The following is a 23,386-nucleotide window of genomic DNA, read 5'->3' as shown; positions in this document are numbered from 1 at the left end:
AAAGTGTAAAGAAAGAAAGAGTAGAAGAGAATAGGAATTCAAGACAAACAAAAGTTAAAAAATTAGGGTTCCGGCGCGGTGGTGCCGCCGCACCGGCCGGCCAACCGCCGCCGGAACCCACCTTACCTCCGTCGGAGAAGATGAAGTTTCACCGGAAACTTCATGAGCAGCCCGGAAAATGAAGAACATAGAAGAGAGAGGACAGAGAGTTAGAGAGAGAAGGAGGCGGAAGAGAGAGAAGGAGGAAAAGAAAAATGAGGAAATTAGGGTTTACACCCTTTATATACCTCTCAAATCCGGGTCGACCCGCCAGGCTTAACCCATGACCCGCTCCGTCTCTATCTAGGCCCAAACCTTTTTTTTCATTTTCTGCACACCCCATAATACTGCTACACCTCCCACCTTGTGATTGAACCTTTTATTTATTTCTTTCAAGTCTTGCATACATTTTATTTATCGTTTAGCATTGTGATAGATATTTTAGCAAGTGTACTAAAACTATCGAAGTAATAAAATAAGTTCGTATCCACGAGGACTGTGTTAATCTTAACTTAGCAATAAAGTTAGTATCTAGGATGTGTAAACTTTATAAGTGCCTGAGGCAGTAGGTTTGTGTGTATAAAAAGTATATAAAGTTGTTAAAAGATGATTTGAGAAGGATGATTAAGCCGATGAATCCCCTATTGTTCTATATGAGTAGTTACCTCCCTTATTTACTAATTACTATTCCATCTTTACGACAAATTAACTAAGTAGTTTTGATCAATCTCTTGACTCAAAACCCTTTCTTAAGTTATAACCTTTTAATCTCTTAAACCGATTGAATAACCATGGAAGCGATAAAAGAACGTTAATTCATGAGTCATGATCCTCAATTTCCTATCTCTAGGTTCCTATGTTGAATCAAACAGGATTACTATATCAGGATTAAAAGCTAGTGTTAATAGTCATTCAATTCCTAATATCAATTCATGTAATTGCACGAAGCTAGGGTTAATAGTCATACAAAACAATTATCTGAAAAGCAATGAACACAAGTAATTCTGAATAAAGACTGAATAACATTAATAATAAAGAGAGTATCAACTACTGATTCATATATTAAAATAGGTTCATCATGGCTTAATCAACAAGGAAATTAGCTAGACATGATCAAACGAATAAACAACATAATAAAAACAATAAACCGATAGAGTTCCGTCGTTGCCGGCTTTGCTCCACAGTTTATATCCCACGGTGCTGTTGTTGTCTTCCCAAAACCATGTGGCCAAAATCGTGATCTCCTGTGCGGCTCACTTTCCCAACGTTCACCTTCCTCTTTTTTATGTGCGGCTGGCTTTCTTATATATAGGAATGTAACCTAGTTCCTTTTTTTCTCCACAAGCAAGTCACGCTTTTCTTTTATTTGATTTTCTCAAGCCCGATCTTTTATATGAATATTAAAACCATTGCTTTTGGCACTTCTTGTTTTGCTCTTGTTTGATCACATAACAAATAATTATGATAATAACCCATAAATTCCAATATTTCCTTGCTTGACTTAATAGACCAAAAAACATTACTTTATTTAAATTGACTCTAAATTAAATACTAAACTAATAAAAATAGATTGAAAATTTATTTAAAAAGACTTTAAAAATGTGATATGACGGACTGTCATCACAACCCCAAACTTGAACTATTCCTTGTCCTCAAGGAATTTATTTGCAACATTGATAGTCGACAGTAAAATAACAATTACCTAATCAAGCGATAGTACCCAAAAGTTCAACTCCTCACTAGCTAATGATGAGCTAGTTTGACTTGTACGCATCCACCAATTCACAACTCCACGCAACAAATTGAATAGGGTTCACTCATAGTCGACATGCAAATCTACATATTACCATACGCTTGAAAAATTTCTAAACGTCAATAAAAATCAATATCAATGCACACTTTGAGGTCTTTAAGGGTTATAACGGGGCTTAGGTGAAGGTGGGATAATATTTGGATAAGTAGGCTACACAAAATTTTGAGTTAGGCAATTCCTACGGAAGTTAAAGAATGGATTCAATCCCTCATTCACCCCTTGAAATAACAATTTGTAAAGGTACTAGAGATTATTTGTAACTTGTTAGGACAATCGAGTTTAAAGTTACTCAAATTTTTCTTTGTTTGTCCCTTGCTTTTCATTCTCTTTTTTTTTTTGATACACCATTTTGATTTTGAGTGTATATTTTTCATGATTTGTTCTTTATTCTCTAGTACCTCCACCCCAAACTTAGTTGGTTGCAAATTCCAATAGCAACCCCAAACTTATTGTTTAGCAACACCCTACACAGCCTAACTCAAATATAATATTTTTGGGTCAAATCCTAAAAGTCCCTAGGCTCAATATGTAGCTTGTCACCGAACAAAAAGATCTAAACCTACCGGCACAAATTGGCTTTCAAAAAGGATAAATTCAATCAAAATCAGGGTAGGCTTGAAAAGGCTCACAGGACCAAGCACTTTTGCCTCAGTGTGTATATGATAAAGATCAATCAACAGTAAAGAAACAATGCAAGTTCTAGAAATGTAGTTGCACGGAACACTCTATATAAGTAAATTGAAAAAAATAAAATTTGGCTATGAACCTTACAGTGTTAGATTTCTGGGAGTTGCGACTACCTATCACACATGCCGTACACTTCGCCTTTGAAATACAAGTCACTACCTCCTTATGAACTTTTGGAATACCACTTGAACAAACAATTGTTACTAAACTGAAAAAAAGTCAACTAACAAACAAATTCGTCAATAATAAACAAGTTCAGATTCAATTACATAACAGGGAGTACAACTGAATTATCCAAATAACAACACAACAATTAAAAGTTCAACTGACATCTGACGAATACGAGTGATTGAAAAAGAACTGATGTGGACTTTGATTTTTTTATTTTTTTTTCGTCCATCTTTTCATTTTTTTTTTCTTTGTTGTTGTTTTTTGTTTTTTTGTTTTTTGTTTTTTTCAAATCGTGCCACGTTAGATTACCAATCGTGCCACGAAATTTCCAGTGGCAAACTTGTTTCTTCGTTTGTTAGATCGTGCCACGTTAAAGAAATTTCGTGCCACGTTCGTAGCACACATTGGTTTTTTTTTTTTTTTATATGTAAAATAAAATGCAATAAAAAAATAAAAACAATACCTGAGCGGATCTAAGATCCGATGGGTTGCCTCCCACCAAGCGCTTTCTTTTACGTCATTGAGCTTGACGCTTCAGCCACTGTTAGGGTGGCAAAAATGATAGAAGGAATATATCACCCTTCTTCTTCCTCTTGTTTGGTAGGAATTCCATGAACTTAGCACAAAGAATCAGATACTCCCATGCACTCAATGTTGATCTTTTGGAATTAAAGCTCTCCCACCTTAGAGAAGGACGTGCATATATTTTCACAAGAGTGATTTCCTTAACCCCCATTGGTTCAGATTTCGGACAAATATCAACACTCCTCACTTTGGGATTTTCTTCCACCACAACCTTGTGACATTCTGTCTCCATCTTAACCAACTTCCTTTGAGACTCCTGTGCCTTCTCAACAAGATCACCACACTGAACATCAAACTTATCAAATGAAAATTGGTTTGACACCAAGAAATCATCTAAAATATTTTGAAGTTGAGTATTGTAATCGATGTTGATCACCTCTTTCTTCTCTTTACAATTACTACTTAGTTGATCCACCTCATAACTGTCACACCTCTCATTTAATAGTGAGATTTTACTGTCCAAGCATTTTATCTTCAAAGATATCATATATTTTTCATATTGCAATGACCAAATCTCTTTTGTGTCATAGAGGCGTAACCTGTCTATCATAGCTGCAAAACTTGGATAAACTTTTTAGTAGCCCAATACAATGAGAAGAAAAAGAATAGCATAAATCAAAATTTTTTTTCTTTTATATATATATACAAAAATATAAATGACTGAAATCCTAAATAAAAACAAAATTGCCAAGTTGAAATGATTTAACAGTCCCCGGCAGCGGCGCCAAAAACTTGATAGATATTTTAGCAAGTGTACTAAAACTATCGAAGTAATAAAATAAGTTCGTATCCACGAGGACTGTGTTAATCTTAACTTAGCAATAAAGTTAGTATCTAGGATGTGTAAACTTTATAAGTGCCTGAGGCAGTAGGTTTGTGTGTATAAAAAGTATATAAAGTTGTTAAAAGATGATTTGAGAAGGATGATTAAGCCGATGAATCCCCTATTGTTCTATATGAGTAGTTACCTCCCTTATTTACTAATTACTATTCCATCTTTACGACAAATTAACTAAGTAGTTTTGATCAATCTCTTGACTCAAAACCCTTTCTTAAGTTATAACCTTTTAATCTCTTAAACCGATTGAATAACCATGGAAGCGATAAAAGAACGTTAATTCATGAGTCATGATCCTCAATTTCCTATCTCTAGGTTCCTATGTTGAATCAAACAGGATTACTATATCAGGATTAAAAGCTAGTGTTAATAGTCATTCAATTCCTAATATCAATTCATGTAATTGCACGAAGCTAGGGTTAATAGTCATACAAAACAATTATCTGAAAAGCAATGAACACAAGTAATTCTGAATAAAGACTGAATAACATTAATAATAAAGAGAGTATCAACTACTGATTCATATATTAAAATAGGTTCATCATGGCTTAATCAACAAGGAAATTAGCTAGACATGATCAAACGAATAAACAACATAATAAAAACAATAAACCGATAGAGTTCCGTCGTTGCCGGCTTTGCTCCACAGTTTATATCCCACGGTGCTGTTGTTGTCTTCCCAAAACCATGTGGCCAAAATCGTGATCTCCTGTGCGGCTCACTTTCCCAACGTTCACCTTCCTCTTTTTTATGTGCGGCTGGCTTTCTTATATATAGGAATGTAACCTAGTTCCTTTTTTTCTCCACAAGCAAGTCACGCTTTTCTTTTATTTGATTTTCTCAAGCCCGATCTTTTATATGAATATTAAAACCATTGCTTTTGGCACTTCTTGTTTTGCTCTTGTTTGATCACATAACAAATAATTATGATAATAACCCATAAATTCCAATATTTCCTTGCTTGACTTAATAGACCAAAAAACATTACTTTATTTAAATTGACTCTAAATTAAATACTAAACTAATAAAAATAGATTGAAAATTTATTTAAAAAGACTTTAAAAATGTGATATGACGGACTGTCATCACATTGCAATTATTAATTTATGTTCCCTCATGCATGTTAGAATGTAAATTAGGCCTTGATGTAAATAATTTATTTACTTTTTCTTGTCATTTATTTTTTTTGCAGACCTTAGAATGTAAATAGGTTTTTTTGTAATAGTTTAGGTGCATGTGTGCGTGTGTGGGTGTATGCTCTACTTTTCTGCTTAGGTTATTACGTTTTATTTTCTTGCTCCGTTAGTTTAGCAATTATTCAAAAAACAACAAAAACATGCAAATAACCAAAAAATCATAAAAATACTTTTTTATAATAAACCTTGATCCTAAATCAAGTGATCGTCCTTTTTATTTTTATTTCTTTAATCAAATTTCAATCAACTTTAATTCAACTTTAAGTCATTTTCTTTAATATAAAAAACACAAACAAATTCTTATTTGCCACTTGGCTTTTCATTTTAAAACCTTTTTTTCAAAATTAATAAAAAACACTCAACAAATCAAACGTCGTTTTCTACCCCGAACTACGAGGTTTTGATCCCTCACGGGTACGTAGGCAGAGGACCATGTCCTTCCAAACAATAAAAAATGTAGATAAATTAGGTCTCACTTTCTTTTTCTTTTTAATCATCACATTAACTTCTTTTCAAGCAAGCAAGTTATAGCACATTAACTTAAATAAAATCAAGAGGTTCCCGTAGAGTACTACGGACATAAAGGATGCTAATACCTTCCCTTTATGTAACTAACCCCCGAACCCTAAATCTTTTCAAATAGGGGTAGTTTGAACTTTTTTCCCCTTTTCTTAATAAAATTAAATGTTCAGTCGTGAAATAATTAGTGAGTCAAAAGCTAATCAAATAGCCTTGATCTCCAAAAAATGACGCGACAGGTACCATGTCAGCCAATAAGAAAAACATTCTATTTCCACTCATATCTGTCTGCATTATTAACCCTTTCGTATGATGATATACCTTACACTTCCCATTTTGAATTAAAATAGATAAGCCTTTTTCTTGAAGCTGCCCTATGCTCAATAGATTGTTTTTTAACTCAGGAATGTAGTATACATCAGAAATTACCTGAATAACTCCATTAACTTGCATGCGAACACTTCCTTTTCCCACAACAGCCATTCTAGTGTCATTGCCGAGTTTTACAGATTGCCTGAAGCTTTCATCCAAGTCCGAGAACCACTCCTTGATTCCACTCATATGATTACTGCAACCGGAGTCAAGAAACCACACATTTTCTTTCTTGGCTTGTTTGAGTTCAACATGGGACATTAACAAAATCTCCTCATCTTCTTCCCATTCCAATTCAGCATAGTTGGCCCTTCTCTCCCAATCTGGACACTCATATTGATAGTGTCCTAATTTGTGACATTTGAAACACTCAATGACAGCTTTGTTGATGGGCTGTCTTCCCCTTCCTCTACCTCGGCCACCTCTAAATACGCCTCTACCTCTTCCTCTTCCTACTCTATCTTCATGGGATATCTTTAGAACCTGCTCTTCTTCTCCATGGCTTCTCATCCTTTGCTCATGAACGAGAAGACTACTCTGCAACTCGTCAATTGTCATCGCGTCCAGGTTGTTGGATTCTTCAATTGAACATACGACATAATCAAACTTTGAGACCATTGATCTCAAAATCTTTTCAGTAACGGTTGTTTCACTCATACTTTCACCATGAGCTTTCATTTTGTTAGCAATGGTTAAAGTACGAGAGAAATATGCATTCACTGTTTCTCCTTCTTTCATATGAAGAATCTCAAAATCCCTTCGTAAAGCTTGCAACTGTGCCCTTTTGACTCGATTTGAACCTTGGAATTTCTGCTTCATTGAATCCCATATGCCTTTGGATGTGTCCTTGTTGAGAATTGTTTCAAGCACATCACGAGAAATTGCTTGAAAGAGGTAATTTTTTGCCTTTAGGTCCTTCAACTTCTGCTCTTCAATCAATTTGCATTGTGCCTCTGTTGGCTGCACTCCATCTGCCAGGACCAATATCCCATTCTCAATGAGACCCCAATACTCTTTAGAACGGAGAAAGTTTTCCATCAACATCGCCCAATGGTCATAGTAACCATCAAATTTGGGAATTGCAGGCTGCACAAAACTACTGCTACCACTTTCTGTCATTCTTCTAAACTCCTTTTACTTGACAGAAATAGAAGTTTATTTCTTAACACACGCACTCACTGTTTCTCTCACACTCACTGTGGATCAGGCCCCAATAATGGAGCTCTGATACCAATTGTAAAGGCTTAACACTAAGAGAGGTTTTGGAGAGAATATCTTATTCAATTGAAAAACAAAATACTGGCTATATAGCCTTACACAATTGAAAACATAAACAAAGCAGTAACAATCCCACGTTTTACAAGGCCTACAACGTGGAATGACTTAGTCACAGAGAAATTCTAATTCTTATCTACACAACTCCACTTCCCTAAAGAATAAGACTTTATTTAACAAACTGATAAACATAATAACATTAAATATTAAAGGATAAATTACTATAAGCTAACATATATATATATATATATATATATATATATATATATATATATATATATATATATATATACACTATTGATATATATCTATTTTGTTATTATAAAGTTCGGAGACGTTGCTTCCGTTTAAACCAATGTGTCGAAGCAGCGAAACACCATTGTGGCGTTGAGGATTTGGATATAACCTGGTATCGCGGCGTTTCCTCCCCAACTATTTTCTGCTGCAAAACACTTGTGGTCCTCAAATAGCAGGGTATTTCCATACTCAGTATGGTTGGTTTTTCTATTGATCTTCCCTTGCTCAAAACCCTTTTTCTCTATGGCATTATTTTTGATACTTTAGATGATTTAATGAAACTTCTTTATGGGTGGTGTCCCAAATTGGAGGATTTGACTACTAAAAATGTTGGTGAAAGATGGGTATTACGTCTCCGAGATACTTAGTTTGAACCCTTATCCAACTTGATCAAAGCCACTATTTTTTGAGCTAGCAGAAATCAATAACTAATGAAATGAATCCTACTTTGTGACTTCATCATGCAAAATGTGATTGCAAGTAGTTGAATACTATATATTCACATAAATTTGTCACTCATTAATCGTATGCATAAACTTTTTTCTTTTGAATTCCTAACACACGCAGTATTCGGATGCCTTATTAAAAAAATGAAAAGGAAAGATACAATCAAAATAGGCAAGGGATTGGAGCCAATTATTGTTGCTTCTTGAGTTCCTAATTATGGTTTTATCACACAGTAGAATCAGTCAAGGATAGGAACCAATTTGACAGGGACCGGCAGGGGCGGTTTTACCGCCCGGCGACCCCGGGCGGTCGCCCGGGCTCGATCCGTAATTTCCTCACATTAGGCCCAACATATAGGCCCATTTACACACTTCAAAAAAAAAAATGGGCAAATACATCACACCATCATCAGCTCTCTCACTCTCGGTACCCTCTTCTCTGGCTCTCTCTCTCGGTAACTCAGCTCTCTCACTCATCATCAGTCATCTCTCTCTCATCTGTCTCTTGGTTGCTTAGTTTTCCTGGTTGCTAATCTCTTCTCATTCACTCTAATTCTCTAAAGGTAATCTCTTCTCCTTCCTTTCTTTCCTTGTTTTAGGGTTTTAGAAAAATTGTAAAATTGGTGACTGCAAATCTGCAATTGAAAAATTGGTGTGTTGTGTAATTGAAAAATTGATCATTTGAAGGACAAATTTAAACGACAACAAAGTGGAATGATTATTTGATTTTGAAGTTAGAAACTTAGAATGGGAAATTACTACTACAAAGGGGAATGATTATTTGAAGTTTGAATGGGAAATACTACTACATTAAAAGATTAGTAGTTATGTGAATTGAGATTAGTAGTTGTTATGTGAATTGAAAAATTGATTAATAGTTGGTAAAGAAAAACTAAACTAGTGATTTTTTTTTAGAATGGAAAAGCTAGTTGTTAACTGTTAAGGAACTGTTAGCTTTATTTTTTAAACTTGTTATTATGTAAATTGAATATTCACTTTGAATCGTTAAATTTCAGAGATGAGGAAGTTTTTGGTAGATAGAACAAGGATCGAGAATGTAAATGTTGTGCAACCGGAAACCGAAGTAGAAGAACCACCGCCTAATGTGGTCAATGAGTTTAATCCAAATGAGATTGTGCGTGATCCAGGTCTTAGGAAACAAATTTGGGAGTATGCTCCGGATATTCAAGACCAAGTGAGGAGGGCATATATATTGAAGGGTCCAACACAACCAAATTTGGCAAGTTTTCCTCGTACTCAATTTGGGAGGGATGCAAGATCATTTTCTAGATCATGGTATAACAAATATACATGGATTGAATATAGCGAATCGAAGGATGCAGCTTATTGTTTTTACTGCTTTCTCTTTAAGCAACCCGGGAGGGCCGAGCACTTTGGTTATGAAGTCTTCAACAAAGACGGATTTAAAGATTGGAAGCATGCATCTCAAGGATTGAAAGATCATATTGGTGGTCATAATAGTATGCACAACAAATGTATCAAGCATTATGATGATTATAAGAATCAAAGACAAAGTGTGACAAGTAAGATTGCTAGAGCAACTAGGGAATCGGAAGAGTTGTATAAAATCCGCTTGACTTGTTCTCTTGATTGTACTAAATTTCTCGTATCACAAGGCATTTCTTTCCGTGGCCATGACGAAACGTCTAATTCTCTAAACAAGGGAAATTTTAGAGAGTTGATAGATTGGGAAAAATCAAAGAATGAACAAGTGAGAGATGCTTTTGACCGTGGGGGAAAAAATTGCAAAATGACTTGCGGTGACATTCAAAAGGATCTTGCAATGTCTTGTGCACATGAAGTTATGAAGGTGATTACGGAAGAGCTTGGTGATAAACAATTCTCTGTGCTTATTGACGAGTCACGTGATATATCCGTCAAAGAGCAAATGGCGGTGATGTTGAGGTCAGTAGTTGTATTTTCCAATTTCTACATTGTTTGGTTTTTTTGAAAGCTACTGTTAGACTTTTTAAATCCATATCCATAATGATATAAAAGCTATTGTTCTAGACTTTTTTCAAAGCTATTGTTAGACTTTTTAAATCCATATCCATCAAATATTTTATAGGTTCTTGAACGACAAAGGGGAAGTTGTGGAACGATTTCTTGCACTATATCATGTCAAAGATACTACTTCCGAGGCACTAAAGAATGCTATTCTTGATCGTTACACGTTATCTATTTCAAGGATACGAGGGCAAGGATATGACGGGGCTTCAAATATGAGAGGTGAATTTAATGGTTTGCAAAGAAAGATCCTAGATGAAAACCCTTATACTTTCTATGTCCATTGTTATGCTCACCGCTTGCAATTGGTGATTGTGTCCGTTGCTAGTAGTTTCTCATCTATTAATGATTTCTTTGAGTACATATCCTTAATTGTAACAACATCAAGTGCATCTTGTAAGAGAATGGATGCTTTGACGGAGGTACAACACGAAGATATTTTGAGTAAACTATCGAGTGGTGAGATATCTACAGGAAGGGGTTTGAACCAATCATGTAGTCTCGCTAGACCCGGGGATACTAGATGGGGTTCACATCATATTACCTTGCTTCGTTTGGATCAGATGTGGTCCTCCGTGTTAGTGGTGCTTAGTATGGTTGATAAAGATGGACGTGGACCATCTCAAGCAGCGGGTTTGATAGAAAAAATGGAGAGCTTTAAATTTGTTTTCATTTTGAAGTTAATGTTAAAGTTGTTTGGTATCACAAACGAGCTTTCAAAAATCTTGCAAAGAAAAGATCTTAATATTGTGCTTGCCATGGATTTAATTAATGTTGTCAAATCTCGGTTTGCCACATTGAGAGATAATGGTTGGGATAATTTATTTTTGGATGTACAAGAATTTTGTGTTGCTAAAGGTATTCCGGTGCCAAATATGGATGATGAAATACCGGTTAGGGGTCGTCCAAGACTAGAAGGGAGGACTGTCACTAATCTTCACCATTACCGTGCAGAGATTTTTTATGTTGCTATTGACAAAATATGTGTGGAGATGGATCATCGCTTTAGTGAAGGAAGTAACATTGTCCTTGATTGCTTCTCATGTCTTGACCCCAAGAACTCTTTCTCCAAATTTGATGTTGATAAGCTTGCTCGTCTTGCTGATATTTATCATGCTGACTTTTCTGATGATGATCGTGGAACAATAAGGGAGCAACTTGACACTTATGTACTTCAAGTGAAAAGGCATGCTTCCTTTTCTTCTTGTGAAGATGTTCAAAGTTTGGCTATGAAGATGGTTCAAACTGAGAAACATTTGGTATTTCCATTGGTCTACAAACTCATTGAGTTGGCTTTGATATTGCCGGTGTCGACAGCATCCGTTGAAAGAGCTTTTTCAGCAATGAAGATTATCAAGACTAAATTGCGCAACAAGATTAACAATGAGTGGTTAAATGATTTGATGATATGTTACACCGAGCGGGAGATATTCAAATCACTTGATGACATTGATATTATTCGAACATTCACCGCAAAGAAATCTCAGAAAGGGCATTTACCTCCTAATTTTATCTAGCACGCTATTTGACATGTAATATTCCATATCTCTTACTTCAAATTGTAATTTTGTTGAAAAAAAGATGAACCTCTTTTTTAAAAAAATTTGTGATATATTTTCCGCCCAGGCTCTATGAAATTCCTGACTCCGCCACTGGGGACCGGTGAAGTTGGAACCTAATCGTTACTCACTTGTAATGGTCAAGGATTTATGCTATCTGTCACATTCCATACATCAAATTCAAGGTCCAGCTCAATTTTATCATAACCTCAAGCTCTAGCTCATTCTAGATACTAAAATCTGTCACATTCCATACATCAAATTCATCATGCAAAAGACATTCTCCAACTAACTCTTCACCACTAGTTAAAGACTCCTCACGATTACATGAAAGAACCTATCCTCCAGCCAAACAATCATTAGCTAAACAGCATTTAAAAAAATTCGATAAGCTTTGTGATCAAATTAGCTTCTCTATGACTTGCTTCTCCATGACTCGCTCTTGAAATAAGTTTATAAAAAAAAGTGTCTTATTAATTAACTTGATTACAATGAAATGTGTCTTATTAATAACAGCTTACGCAATTCTAACTTTTGTTTCCGCTCCAACTCAAGTTAATTATCTCAAGCTCCTCATTTTCATGATTCAAATTTAAACACATTCTTTGTGTCTCCAACTCAAGGTCCAACTAACTCAGCACCACTAGCCAATTGTAGTTACAAGTCTTCGTTAAACTGTATTAAAGGAACATTAGCCAATTTAATTACATTTTTTGATAAAGGGACACTTCACAAATTCATTTGATTTGCATCTCTTACGTTTCTCTATTTTATGAACAAGTCATGGAGAAGCAAGAAAAAAACTGAAATCAACTCTCAAATTTGGTGTGCAAACACATCCACAACCCCTTAAGCACTTCAATCTACAGCTAAATTTCATTATTCAACATAAGCACTTCTAACTCCTCAATCCAATTATTCATCAAGTATGTCATAGTCCAGCTCATTCCATACATCAAAAATCTGTGTGGAAAAGCCACTGTTTATAAACATGATTCCATACAATATGAGAATACTAAACTAATAGATTAATTTGACTTTTCTATAGAAAAAGTAGAAATCTACCAAATAAATGTTTGAGGCGTTTCCAAGACCAAATGGTATTGAAGTAAACCCATAAATCAGGATCACCACATTATTAATTTGGCGTCCGAGCCATTACACCAAAAGGAACAATTAAATCCTTCAGAATTGGTAATGGACGCAAAACAATCATAATTAAAAATCCAAAGAATGAGAATTGTAACCAAAACAGGGGTTCCAGAAGAACAGAAAAACCATAAATCTGGAAAATTGTGAGTACCCCCAAAGATTTTGGTCAGAAAATAAATGTATGCCCCCAGAACAAAGTTGTCAAGTAATCGATCCAAAGATCTCAGATCTTGCAACTGAAAGAAGAGGCTATTTACACTCTAAAATCTTAAAACCCTACATAATAACTAATACAAACTGTTAACAATACAAATATAAATGAATAAACGTTATGTGAATCTGGAGCAAAATGTCATCTTAGAATCCGCTAACCTTAGAAGTTAGGGACTACAGAGATCACACTTTGATCAAGACTAACATAACATTGTTTAGTCAATGTACAAAACGGAATTAGTGTGTTGTAGTTTCATTCTTCTGTATATATATAGGAGGAGGAGTGAAACCCTAGAAGGTTTGGGCCAATAACTTAGTCTTTTTCTGTTTAAGGCTTTTCAAACTGAGAATTGTTAGACATACCAATACAATTGATATTTGCACCCCTGCACTTACAAGTGAAATGGTAAAAGTAACCCTAATTTATTTTTTAAAAAACAATTTTAAAAAAATTGCATCTACCTTAAATGTGAAGAAATATAATCTCAATATTATTTTGCTTCATTGTGATAGTCATTTCAAATAACTTATGATGATAAGTAACATAAAAATATGACTATCAAATAACTTTTATGATGATAACTAACACAATTTTTTTTTTTGTTAACTTTAAACTTAAGAGAACAATGTTTCGGATAATGCTAAATTGTAGGGGCTACAATACCAAATTTTGGGGTATGGTCAATAATTCTCCCAAATACTACTTCAGAAATAATGTATTCCATGCTTGGTTAAGTTAGCATCCCAAAAATGTATGCAAGATCTTATAAAAATAATGTAAGAAGAAATTATTATAAAAAGTTGAAAGGAATAAAATAACATTTATTTCATGAAAAAAATGTTTATTTTTTTTTATTTATAAATTATCTAGAAGTAAATTGATTAAATTAACTTGATTTTATTCAATTATCAATAATAATTTGTTAGCTTAATTATGTCATTGGTCCCTACCATTTTTTTGGAATTGGTCCCTGAACTTTAAAAAAATTAATGATGTGCTAAGTGGACCAATTATTACATGCCACGTGGCACACTAAAAGATAAAATTGCACAATTAAAATAAATCATATAAAATAATTCTTTTTAATAAGTTTTATTATTTTTATCGTTTAATTAGAAGGGTGCCCCTAATAACAGAACCATTGAATATATTTGGTTGACGTTTCTTCAACCTAGTGCCATAAATCAATCTACATGATGGTAGTCCTTTACAGGTTTTTTATTTCCCTTTTCTTAACCCTTAAGTTAATGGAATGATCAATTGCAGTATTTTTTCATAGTGCAGAAACTAAAGTCATACAAAAAAAAAATGCAGGGATAAATTACAAAAAACAGTGAAAATGTAGGGATGGACCAATGACATATTTAAGCCTAATTTGTTTTAGCCCTTATGCTGCATTTCTTTTTACAATACATGTCTTTCTAAAAGTTAATTTTTGTCGTATAAGAGACTAGTTACTTGGATTTTCACTTTATTTTTGAGTTGTGACTTCTGAGTAAAAGCTTATACGAGTAGTTAAAATAAACTGATTAGGGTCAAAATGACAATTTTATCAAAGGATTTTATAGTAAGGTGACTTCTAGTAGTTCTCTCTTTGCGAAAATGTGGGCTCTTAGAAGTGGTGTCGCTCTTGCTCATGATATTGGTTGCAGAAATGTGATGTTTGTAATTGACTCTCATGTTCTTTTCAATATGGTCAAGTCAGGCTATACCAGTTTTATCCGTCTGCTCCTTCTTCTCAAGGAAATTTTGGCCCTTTTGGATCAAAAGGATTGGACATTTGGACTAGTTCATTATGTTACTCCTCCCAGGAAACAAGTAGATGTGCTCATATGCTATATTTCAAAAGGCATAGATGCTCTATTAAGACTGATTAAAACTTGCCTTTGTCTTGTTAGATGAGCGATTTCCACTATCATCCCGTAGTTTCATTTACATACTTCCATAATGCAGATTACATGACTGTAGTCATTGCAATACCGTTGATTATGTTGAGCGAGTGAATTGTGTTTTTAACATGATCTCTGTGTTAGATACAATTTTAACTATTTCTCCTGATTTAAAAGTTAAAATGAGGTAATATTTGTGTAAATTTTACATACTTTTGGCAAGTTTTACAAGAGTTATTACATAACACGGAGTCATGGACCTGGAGCATTGATTCCACATTTTTGTAATAAGGCACACATTACTGCCCTCTCTCATGCTTTAAGTCTATGCAGGAATCTAATTGGGAGAAAAAAAATGTGCTTTACATATGTTTAGGTGAAAAAACATTGAATCCACTTGTTTGAATTTCTATATAGTGCGAAAGCGAGCAATAAACCTATGAGGCCAATGGATACAGGCAATTTTAATACAAGCAAACATCACACCTTAATCAAACACCAATAAACCCACCGCAACTGTTTTGAGAAACACGTAATATTATGAATCGTGACAGCTCCCAAAACGATGATACAACCCTCCTCCTCGATAGCTCACACCCGAAACTACTCATCCAATCTAAGCAATAGAAAACAGCCGAACTGCAATTTAAGTCGCAAAAACTACGATTTAAATCACAAAAACACTGACTGATTCGATTTGAAACAATAGTTATACGCAGCAAAGGGAAACAGACCACCATTCACAAAAAGCATGCTTTACTCCCATAACACATTATGTAGCACACACAAACTAAAGAAGATTCAAAGATCCAACCAAATTCTATTTCAAAGCTAGGACAGCTCTAGCAACTCAAATAAACCAAAAAAAGCACGAGGGACTAATTGTATAAACAATAAAGGAGACAAAACCTATATTGTTCAACCCATCAAATTCAGTACTCATGGTAGCATATATCTAGAAACATTCATTTCAATAAAAGCTTACACGCGGGTGAGGTCCTTGGAAAAGAGGATAAATTTTCAACAAATTGGGCCCTCTGCATTGTATTTGAGGAACTATGAACGTGTATCGTCATATCCTGTACAAGTCTAGCATTCTTCAAGATATATATTGCAAATCGAAAATCCGCTTCTGCAGCTTCATAGTTTATAATGCTACATGTTGTAAGATGAGACCTAACACTCTCAGGAACATGATCTGGGTATTTCCAATCATGTTTGGTTGTTTTCGTCAAATTGTGTTTAATCATCACCTGTCAATCATAGTCAAAAAAGGGTTTGTAACAATACTTGATTAGAGAGAATAACAAACAAAAACCAATAACTATCAATCGAGGTGACAAACAAACCTTTACAATGTAAAGAACTTTAAGTTTGGGACAAATGAAGAGCATTTTCACTATCTCACTCCAGTCACAAGTGTCTCGATAATACCAATACATCCGAAGTTCAATTAAGTTTTCAAACAGACGAAAACCTTTGATTTGTTTGTTGGGAAGGCTACGCCCCAACTGCACAACACAAAATCAAATCAAACAAAGATACATAATATTTATAATAATGGTATCATATCATATCATACATACCTCAGATAGAGTTGGAAAGTGCCAATAATATCGTGGAAACTCAACAATGCTGGTAGTGGCTTTGATCAAGTTGGATGAGGGTTCAAAGTATGTTGTAGACTTAATACTACCCCCACTCTTTCCCATAACATATATAGTACTCAAATCCTCCAATTTGGGACACCCATAAACAAGTTTCATGAAATCACCCAAAGTAGAGAACATAATATTACAGAGAACAAGGGTTTTGAGCAATGGAAGATCAATAGAAAAACCAACCATACTGAGTATGGTAATACTCTGCAATCTAAGGACCACAAGTGTTTTGCAGTAGAAAATACTTGGGGAGGAAACGCCTCGAGGCCAGTTTATACTCAAATCCTCGATACCACGCCGTTTTGCTGCTTCGACACATTGGTTTAAACGGAAGCAAGGCCTCCGGACTTTATAATGACAAAAAAGATATAAGGTTTTGAGGGGAATGTGTTGGATGTGCCGAGAAAGCAAAACTGTGTTCATGAATTGAAAGAAGCGAATCCATGTTCCAAAGTTTTAAATACTGTCGATGCTAAGGACATCGAGCAATTCCGATAGTGGGACCCACGACTTGCAAACAAACTTTGTTCTGAAAGCATCTCTGGTTGAGAGTAGAGAGAGTATGTGTTTCAGTATATCATCTGGTAACACGTTCATCATGTTTGTTGACGATGACGACGACATTATTTTCGAGCGTGAGAAGCGATGAACAAGATGATGAGGGCACTGATGCTTCTGCAGTTTCTGTATCGTGTTTGGCAAGGAAACTCAGTGAATCGTTTTGCTGTAATGATCTTTCTTGTCCTACACGGTTTCATTCTTCTGTGTATATATATAGGAGGAGAAGTGGGCCAATGACTTAGTCTGTTTCTGTTTAGGGCTCTTCAAACTATGAGAATTGTTAGACATACCAATACATTTCGTATTTGCACCCCTGCACTTACAGCTGAAATGGTAAAAGTAACCCTAATTTTTTTAAAAACCATTTTAAAAAAAAGAGTGCTACCTTAAATGTGAAGAAAGAGAAATTCTTGTGTAGGAACGAACCTAACCTATCATCCTTACAAACAACAAATTAAAACATGACACGTCGTTGTTTTCTTTTAAAATAATTATAAAAAAATAAATCAACTAGTCCTTTCTCTCTCTCTCCACTCGTCATCTTCCATCACCATTCACCACCAACACCATTCATGGTGGAAAAACAACGACGTGTCATGTTTTAATTTGTTGTTTGTAAGGTTGATAGGTTAGGTTCGTTCCTACACAAGAATTTCTCGTGAAGAAATATAATCTCAATGTTATTTGTATTTTCTTTCACTATGGATGTCATTTTTACTTCATTCTGATAGTCATTTCAAATAACTTATGATGATAACTAACGTAAAATTTTTTTTTTTTTTGTTAGATCACATAAAAAAATTGTGATATAAGAGACTAGTTACTTGGATTTCCACTTGATTTTGAGTTGTGTTTGAAATTTATTCAACGGGATCGAAGAAATTTGAAAAGAAAATGTTTTTTTTAGCAATATTTGAAGAGTTTGAAGTGTATCTCAGGCACAAGGAGTTTAAATCTCAAAGCCGTTCATCTACTCACAGCCATATGTATCCATGTATGTATAACTATTGACTATCAACTCATGTTACTCAACAAGATGTATCAAAATCGTTTAATTTCGAAAAAATTGGAATAAAAATCATCAAAGCACTATAATGAAAGATCAAAAGTACAATTAAGTCATTTGAAAATGCAGATCACTTCTTATTTTCAGAGTAGCAATTTCATAAATTCATCAAAAACAATTTATGCTATCTCTAAAACCGTGTAGGACCAACATGGACGACAAAACTCTTTGTCACGAGAAGAAAAAGAAAAACTCCGTCGGAAGAAAAAGAGGACACACTCCAACAAACAAATATGAAAGGGACCAATCTTCAACAAACAAAACAATAGCAGTTATCCAACAAGTAATTAGATGCATATAATCTCTCAATCAATCTACATATAGTTGCCTTCTCTCTTATGTAGACCCCTAATATTCACACTTGAAATAAAGAAATCAAATCAAACAATCTCAAACCAACAAAATCTAATCAGTAAACAAATTCAAAAAGTTGATACACCCTCCTTTTTCTTTAACAAATTACCTAAATGAATTTAGTCAAAACTAACTCCAACCAAGTATGTAGTATACGATGTGTTGTTGCAGTCCATGAATTGGCATGCCATGTAAAGATATGTATATACCCTTATTTTAGTGTTATAAACTTCATTCTTCAAGAAACCTGATTTGAAGTGTATCAATCATCACCTAAACCTAACCACAACACAAGATATATCATCTTTACTTTCTCTTTTTAATGCTTCAGCTGTTAATTGCTTAGCTGCTTTCAGTGGATCTTTCACCTTTCTAGCAATATCAACTGCCTCTTGATTAGCCATTACCTGATTTTCACATATGCAAACAAAAATGATTTCTGTTTTTAAATAAATACATTTAAAAGAAACTACAACGAAAATAACCAAATATGCTCTAGTACATGTTTGGAATTACGGTGAGTTTGACAAAATCACAAGGACACTATGATTTTGTTGAAGTTTCAAAATTTAGCTTCACCGAAATCAGTGATGTCATGATTCCGTCGAACTCGTCACTAATCCAAACATGCATTTAATTTTTAGTTAAGTAACAAGTGTTTGGGTTGGAATGATTTATACCTTCCAAAGTCCATCACTTGCAAGGATTAGAAAGTCAATATCAACATCTACATCAGTACTATGTACATCGGGGTCTGATCGCAAATGAGACTTTAGGCTCTTGTCACCAAATGCACGAGCAACAGCCAGTTGTCCATTTACTCTAGGGACATCGCCTGAGAAATACCAGAGATCATTGCCAATGTTATTGTGGTGTTGAAAGAAACAATATCAATTACAAATTTCATTTTGATACACTATCGATGTAAAAAAAACGATTTTATGATTACGATTGACATATGTGTAACTTTTAAAGTAATTCAAACATCTTCAATGATTTGACGATTACAATTGATTGACCGTGTAAAAATATTTACACTGGCTGTGTATGTCAATCGAATCCTATCACTTACACCCTAAGCCTGTAACAAACAACAACACAATATGAATAAGTTGTTTCTTTGTTACAAGGTAAACAAATGTGATTTTTGACTGCACAAAAAACAACTAAAGCTCGTAGTTCTGGACTTCTGGTAGAACTATTTGAAATTATCAGTATATGGACACAGTTAAGCCAAGTATCACATGGATTATGGAAAATATGGTTTGAGAAAAAAGTAAAAAAAATGAAAAAAAAGAGGATATTTTCTTCTCAACCTAATTCCATGGACTGCTACCAACCATTTGAAACCACAACCATACGTGATGCAGTAAACAACAACAAAACCAACTAAAGCTTTTTTCTACTAGGCAGTATTTATCATGAATCATATCTAATGATAAAACATTGCTCGCACAAATTCTATCCTCTTTTCCAGCACTTCTACATATCTTCAGCACACATGCTAAAACTATTTAAAGTGAGCACTTGCACAATAGGTGTTATGTGAACGTTTTCTACTTTCATCCATGATAATTAAATAGGATGAAAGAAACTTTAACATTTGAATTCAGTTATGGTTTATGAAACAAGACACATACATATATACAAATATGTACTTGTTATACAGAAGCCCTCCAACAAAAAATATAGTTTCTTTACACAGAATGCTAGCTATATACTGAACGAGAAAGACAAATCCAAACAAAAAATTAGAATCTGAAAGCAGACAGATTGGAAACGGAGGAATAATGGTTAACGAGAGCATTTTTAAGTACCTGGAATGTTGGAGACAAAACCACCTTTATTCTCAATGATGCCTCGTTCTGTGTTAGGCTCATGATCAGTAGTCAATTGCACTGCTTGACCTTTTCTTGAAAGAACCGCTCGTGAATCTCCTACATTAGCTGTCCATAACATTTGACCATTGATTAATATTGCAGTAACAGCTGTTGATCCACCACGCCCCAAATCAGAACTATGTGAAAGAATTGCCTGATCTGTGTTCAGATATGCTTTTGAGATAGATGCAGCAGGGTCATCCCAAAATGCACCCTATGATAAAAATCAAAAGTATAAGAATCTAGAATTTCAGATTTGAATTTTGATCAAACTAGCATAGAAAATTTACAATGATTTTTCAGAGTAAATACACAACTCAGTCCCTGAAATTGTCCATTTGTATCAAACAGATCCTCTGCTTTATCGAAATTCTAAAATAGTACTCATCTTTTCAATATAGCAATCAGTTTGGTCCCTCTGTTAGCGGCTATTTCGCAATTTCAATAAAGCGGAGGTCAAGTTGATACTAGTGCACAGTTTCATGGACTGAATTGGGTATTTGCTCATTTTTCATAACTTTCAGAGTGAATACCTCCTTTAGAATGTTGGAAAATAGATTTTTCTGTAAGTATGAAGGCACTTGATCCCCCAAATGGCCATCGTAAATAGCAAACAAACCCAATTCTTTTCCTTGTACTTGCACAAAATTGGCGACGTGGTAATCCTCCATCGGATGATTGGCTCGCCCTTTCACTAGGGTGAAACCATACTTTATCGATCCTTCATGATTTTTCCCTTTTCCAGTGCTGCATGATGAACGCGTGGATACAAGCTATAAAATCAAGCAAAACAAAGTAAAAGAAAAATAAATCAGCTCGAGGGAGCATACAGTAAAGAAGCCAGAAAAAGTAATGATTTGAGACTCATCCAAAACGAAACGAATGCATTGCACTCCCAATATCCCAAGTTATTTCAACTACAATACAGTTTTCTTTAAAAACAAAGATTATGGTCATGGATTCCCGAAATGTCAAAAACCTAAAACTTTGTACAGCCGACTTTTAACGTACATGGTGATAGATCTTAAAATACATACAGGTAAATTGTACAGCAGTAATTACTATACCGTTAAGAGATGAAAACATAATGATCCAAACTATTCAGCAAACATTAGAATCAAGACAAAACATAAGTACTAATATGCAAAAAATTAAAACAAAAGGATCCAAAACATTCAGAAACATTAGGACCAAGACAAAACATTAAGGATTACGCAAGAAATCAAAACTACTAAACTAGCGCGCGTAACACAATAAAGTACAAGAAATACCAAGGGCACACATCAGGATGAAGGAGCCAAGTCCCCTTCCCAAGATAATCAAATACAATTGATACCTAGATACACACTATACATTGAATAATAATACTAAGAGTGAAGACCCAATTCGGTCCCTGACAATTCTATAATGACCCAATTCAGTCCTCCACAAAAAATCAACACAAATTAGTCTGTGACATTTTCATACCGGGGACTAATTCTAGTCCCCAATATGAAAAATGTCAAAGGTTAACTTGGGTTTATTTTTTGTAAAAGACTGAATTGGACCGTGAGAAAATTGCGAGGGACCGAATAGGATCACTTTTTTATTGTTTTTGATAAAACAGAATTGGATCATTACTCTAATACTAATGATAAAACTGAATTGGATTATTACTCTAATACTAATATTGATGATTTAATACATAACATAAACATGAATCTCAAACAGAACTCAAGCTTTACCTCAAACGAATAACAAAAAACAGATAAAAATACAAACATAGAGATTCAAACCAATCATCATCCTTAAACAAAACACACCATACAAAAAATTGAATTGCCTTCAAATTCAACAAACAAGAAATAAAAACTTTACTGTAACATAACATTCATACCTTAGAAAAAGAAGACTTTAAACAACAAAATTTATCCATGACAAAAACAAGGGTTGACTTGAGCAACTTGATCAATATTGTTTTCTACACCAAATTCTCAGCATAGACACTTCAATTTAGGATTTTGAGAGAAACCCACTTCTCAAAATCAGAAATTTTGTTGAGAATTGAAAACTGCGTGATCAGAGAAACAGAAAAGGTAATAGTCAAAAAAGAACCCTAAAAACCCTTCATCAAAGCGAAACCTGCGACAGAAGAAAAGGCAAAAACAAAAGCATAGAATATGGTTTTTGTAACTTAGGTATTATAAAATGTGTGCCACCTTACCGGTCCAATTGGAATTAAAAATTGTTAAACTTGGTCTTCTTTGGTTGGATACGTTCATGCTCTTTTTCTTCCTCTACTTATATGCTATGCTTGCTTGCTACCTCTATTGTTATTAGTTGGACCAACTAAAATTATAACAAAGGAACCAAGTTGCTTGAGCTTAGTGGCAAGGAGCTCATTTCAAAGACGTACCGGAAAATTGGATTCGATTCTCAGAAGGAACAATATTTGGCCAGTACGTATGTCTCTACGAGTTGGATTAGTCGTTCATCTTTAATGTGTTTGAAAATTGATGCGAAAGCAAAAATATTATAACAAAGGAAATATAATTACTCTGATAATTAATATAAATAAGAAGCTACTAAAAAAAGTAAAAAGAAAAAGGAAATTTGAAAAGCAAAAATTTGTTTTAACAAGAGGAATGTTATTTTGTCTACAAACGTAATTATATACCTTTTTTTATTAACAATCAAATTTATTAGAAAAGAGAGAAGTACAAAGAATACTTAACCCACAATTCGGGAAAATGACAAGAGATATTTGCCCCTTAAAAAATCAAACTCTAACTTAAGTATTTAAAC

General features: G+C 34.3%; 3 protein-coding genes and 1 non-coding gene across 5 annotated transcripts; 1 reads left to right on the top strand and 3 right to left on the bottom strand.

Annotated features, from left to right (window-relative positions):
* The first annotated feature begins 8,729 nt into the window (after nucleotides 1-8,729).
* LOC112421865 (zinc finger MYM-type protein 1-like) lies at nucleotides 8,730-11,826 on the top strand. The gene is made up of 3 exons (XM_024783898.2): nucleotides 8,730-8,801; nucleotides 9,255-10,164; nucleotides 10,328-11,826. Exons 2-3 carry the CDS (start codon nucleotides 9,257-9,259, stop codon nucleotides 11,781-11,783), a joined length of 2,364 nt encoding a protein of 787 aa, XP_024639666.1. The 5' UTR covers nucleotides 8,730-8,801; nucleotides 9,255-9,256; the 3' UTR covers nucleotides 11,784-11,826.
* Nucleotides 11,827-12,895: 1,069 nt separating this feature from the next.
* On the bottom strand, nucleotides 12,896-13,021 carry LOC112422290 (small nucleolar RNA snoR80). Its single transcript, XR_003012658.1, has one exon. It is a non-coding gene; the product is annotated as a small nucleolar RNA snoR80 (small nucleolar RNA).
* A 3,024-nt stretch (nucleotides 13,022-16,045) lies between these two features.
* Nucleotides 16,046-16,927, bottom strand: LOC11436658 (putative FBD-associated F-box protein At5g56820). The gene is made up of 3 exons (XM_024784900.1): nucleotides 16,667-16,927; nucleotides 16,430-16,591; nucleotides 16,046-16,333 (listed from the first exon to the last, which is right to left on the bottom strand). Exons 1-3 carry the CDS (start codon nucleotides 16,925-16,927, stop codon nucleotides 16,046-16,048), a joined length of 711 nt encoding a protein of 236 aa, XP_024640668.1.
* Nucleotides 16,928-18,602: 1,675 nt separating this feature from the next.
* Nucleotides 18,603-23,010, bottom strand: LOC11437097 (probable protein phosphatase 2C 9). Of its 2 annotated transcripts, XM_003615067.4 has the most exons (6): nucleotides 22,806-23,010; nucleotides 22,479-22,652; nucleotides 21,136-21,375; nucleotides 20,540-20,816; nucleotides 19,403-19,557; nucleotides 18,603-19,129 (listed from the first exon to the last, which is right to left on the bottom strand). In XM_003615067.4, exons 2-6 carry the CDS (start codon nucleotides 22,515-22,517, stop codon nucleotides 18,992-18,994), a joined length of 849 nt encoding a protein of 282 aa, XP_003615115.1. In that variant the 5' UTR covers nucleotides 22,518-22,652; nucleotides 22,806-23,010; the 3' UTR covers nucleotides 18,603-18,991. The 2 variants fall into 2 exon arrangements, with proteins under 2 accessions (XP_003615115.1, XP_024640908.1); XM_024785140.2 differs by lacking the exon at nucleotides 22,806-23,010 and having other exon boundaries at nucleotides 22,479-22,773.
* Between the last annotated feature and the right edge of the window lie 376 nt (nucleotides 23,011-23,386).

Source organism: Medicago truncatula, chromosome 5 (genome assembly GCF_003473485.1).
Source record: "Medicago truncatula cultivar Jemalong A17 chromosome 5, MtrunA17r5.0-ANR, whole genome shotgun sequence".
NCBI classification, from domain to species: Eukaryota; Viridiplantae; Streptophyta; class Magnoliopsida; order Fabales; family Fabaceae; genus Medicago; species Medicago truncatula.
Note: the sequence above shows the minus strand (reverse complement) of the source record. Positions and strands in the feature narration are given on the sequence as shown.

Coding starts and splice junctions, on each gene's coding strand:
- LOC11437097 (XM_003615067.4), bottom strand. CDS start 22,517: ATGGATAAATTTTGTTGTTTAAAGTCTTCTTTTTCTAAG. Junction 19,558..20,539: donor TTTTGTCTCCAACATTCCAG/GTACTTAAAAAT, acceptor GGTATTTCTCAG/GCGATGTCCCTAGAGTAAAT. Junction 19,130..19,402: donor CAAGTGATGGACTTTGGAAG/GTATAAATCATT, acceptor TGTGAAAATCAG/GTAATGGCTAATCAAGAGGC.
- LOC112421865 (XM_024783898.2), top strand. CDS start 9,257: ATGAGGAAGTTTTTGGTAGATAGAACAAGGATCGAGAATGTAAATGTT. Junction 10,165..10,327: donor CAAATGGCGGTGATGTTGAG/GTCAGTAGTTGT, acceptor AATATTTTATAG/GTTCTTGAACGACAAAGGGG.
- LOC11436658 (XM_024784900.1), bottom strand. CDS start 16,927: ATGGTTGGTTTTTCTATTGATCTTCCATTGCTCAAAACCCTTGTTCTC. Junction 16,592..16,666: donor ACTTTCCAACTCTATCTGAG/GTATGTATGATA, acceptor TGTGTTGTGCAG/TTGGGGCGTAGCCTTCCCAA. Junction 16,334..16,429: donor AAGTTCTTTACATTGTAAAG/GTTTGTTTGTCA, acceptor TATGATTGACAG/GTGATGATTAAACACAATTT.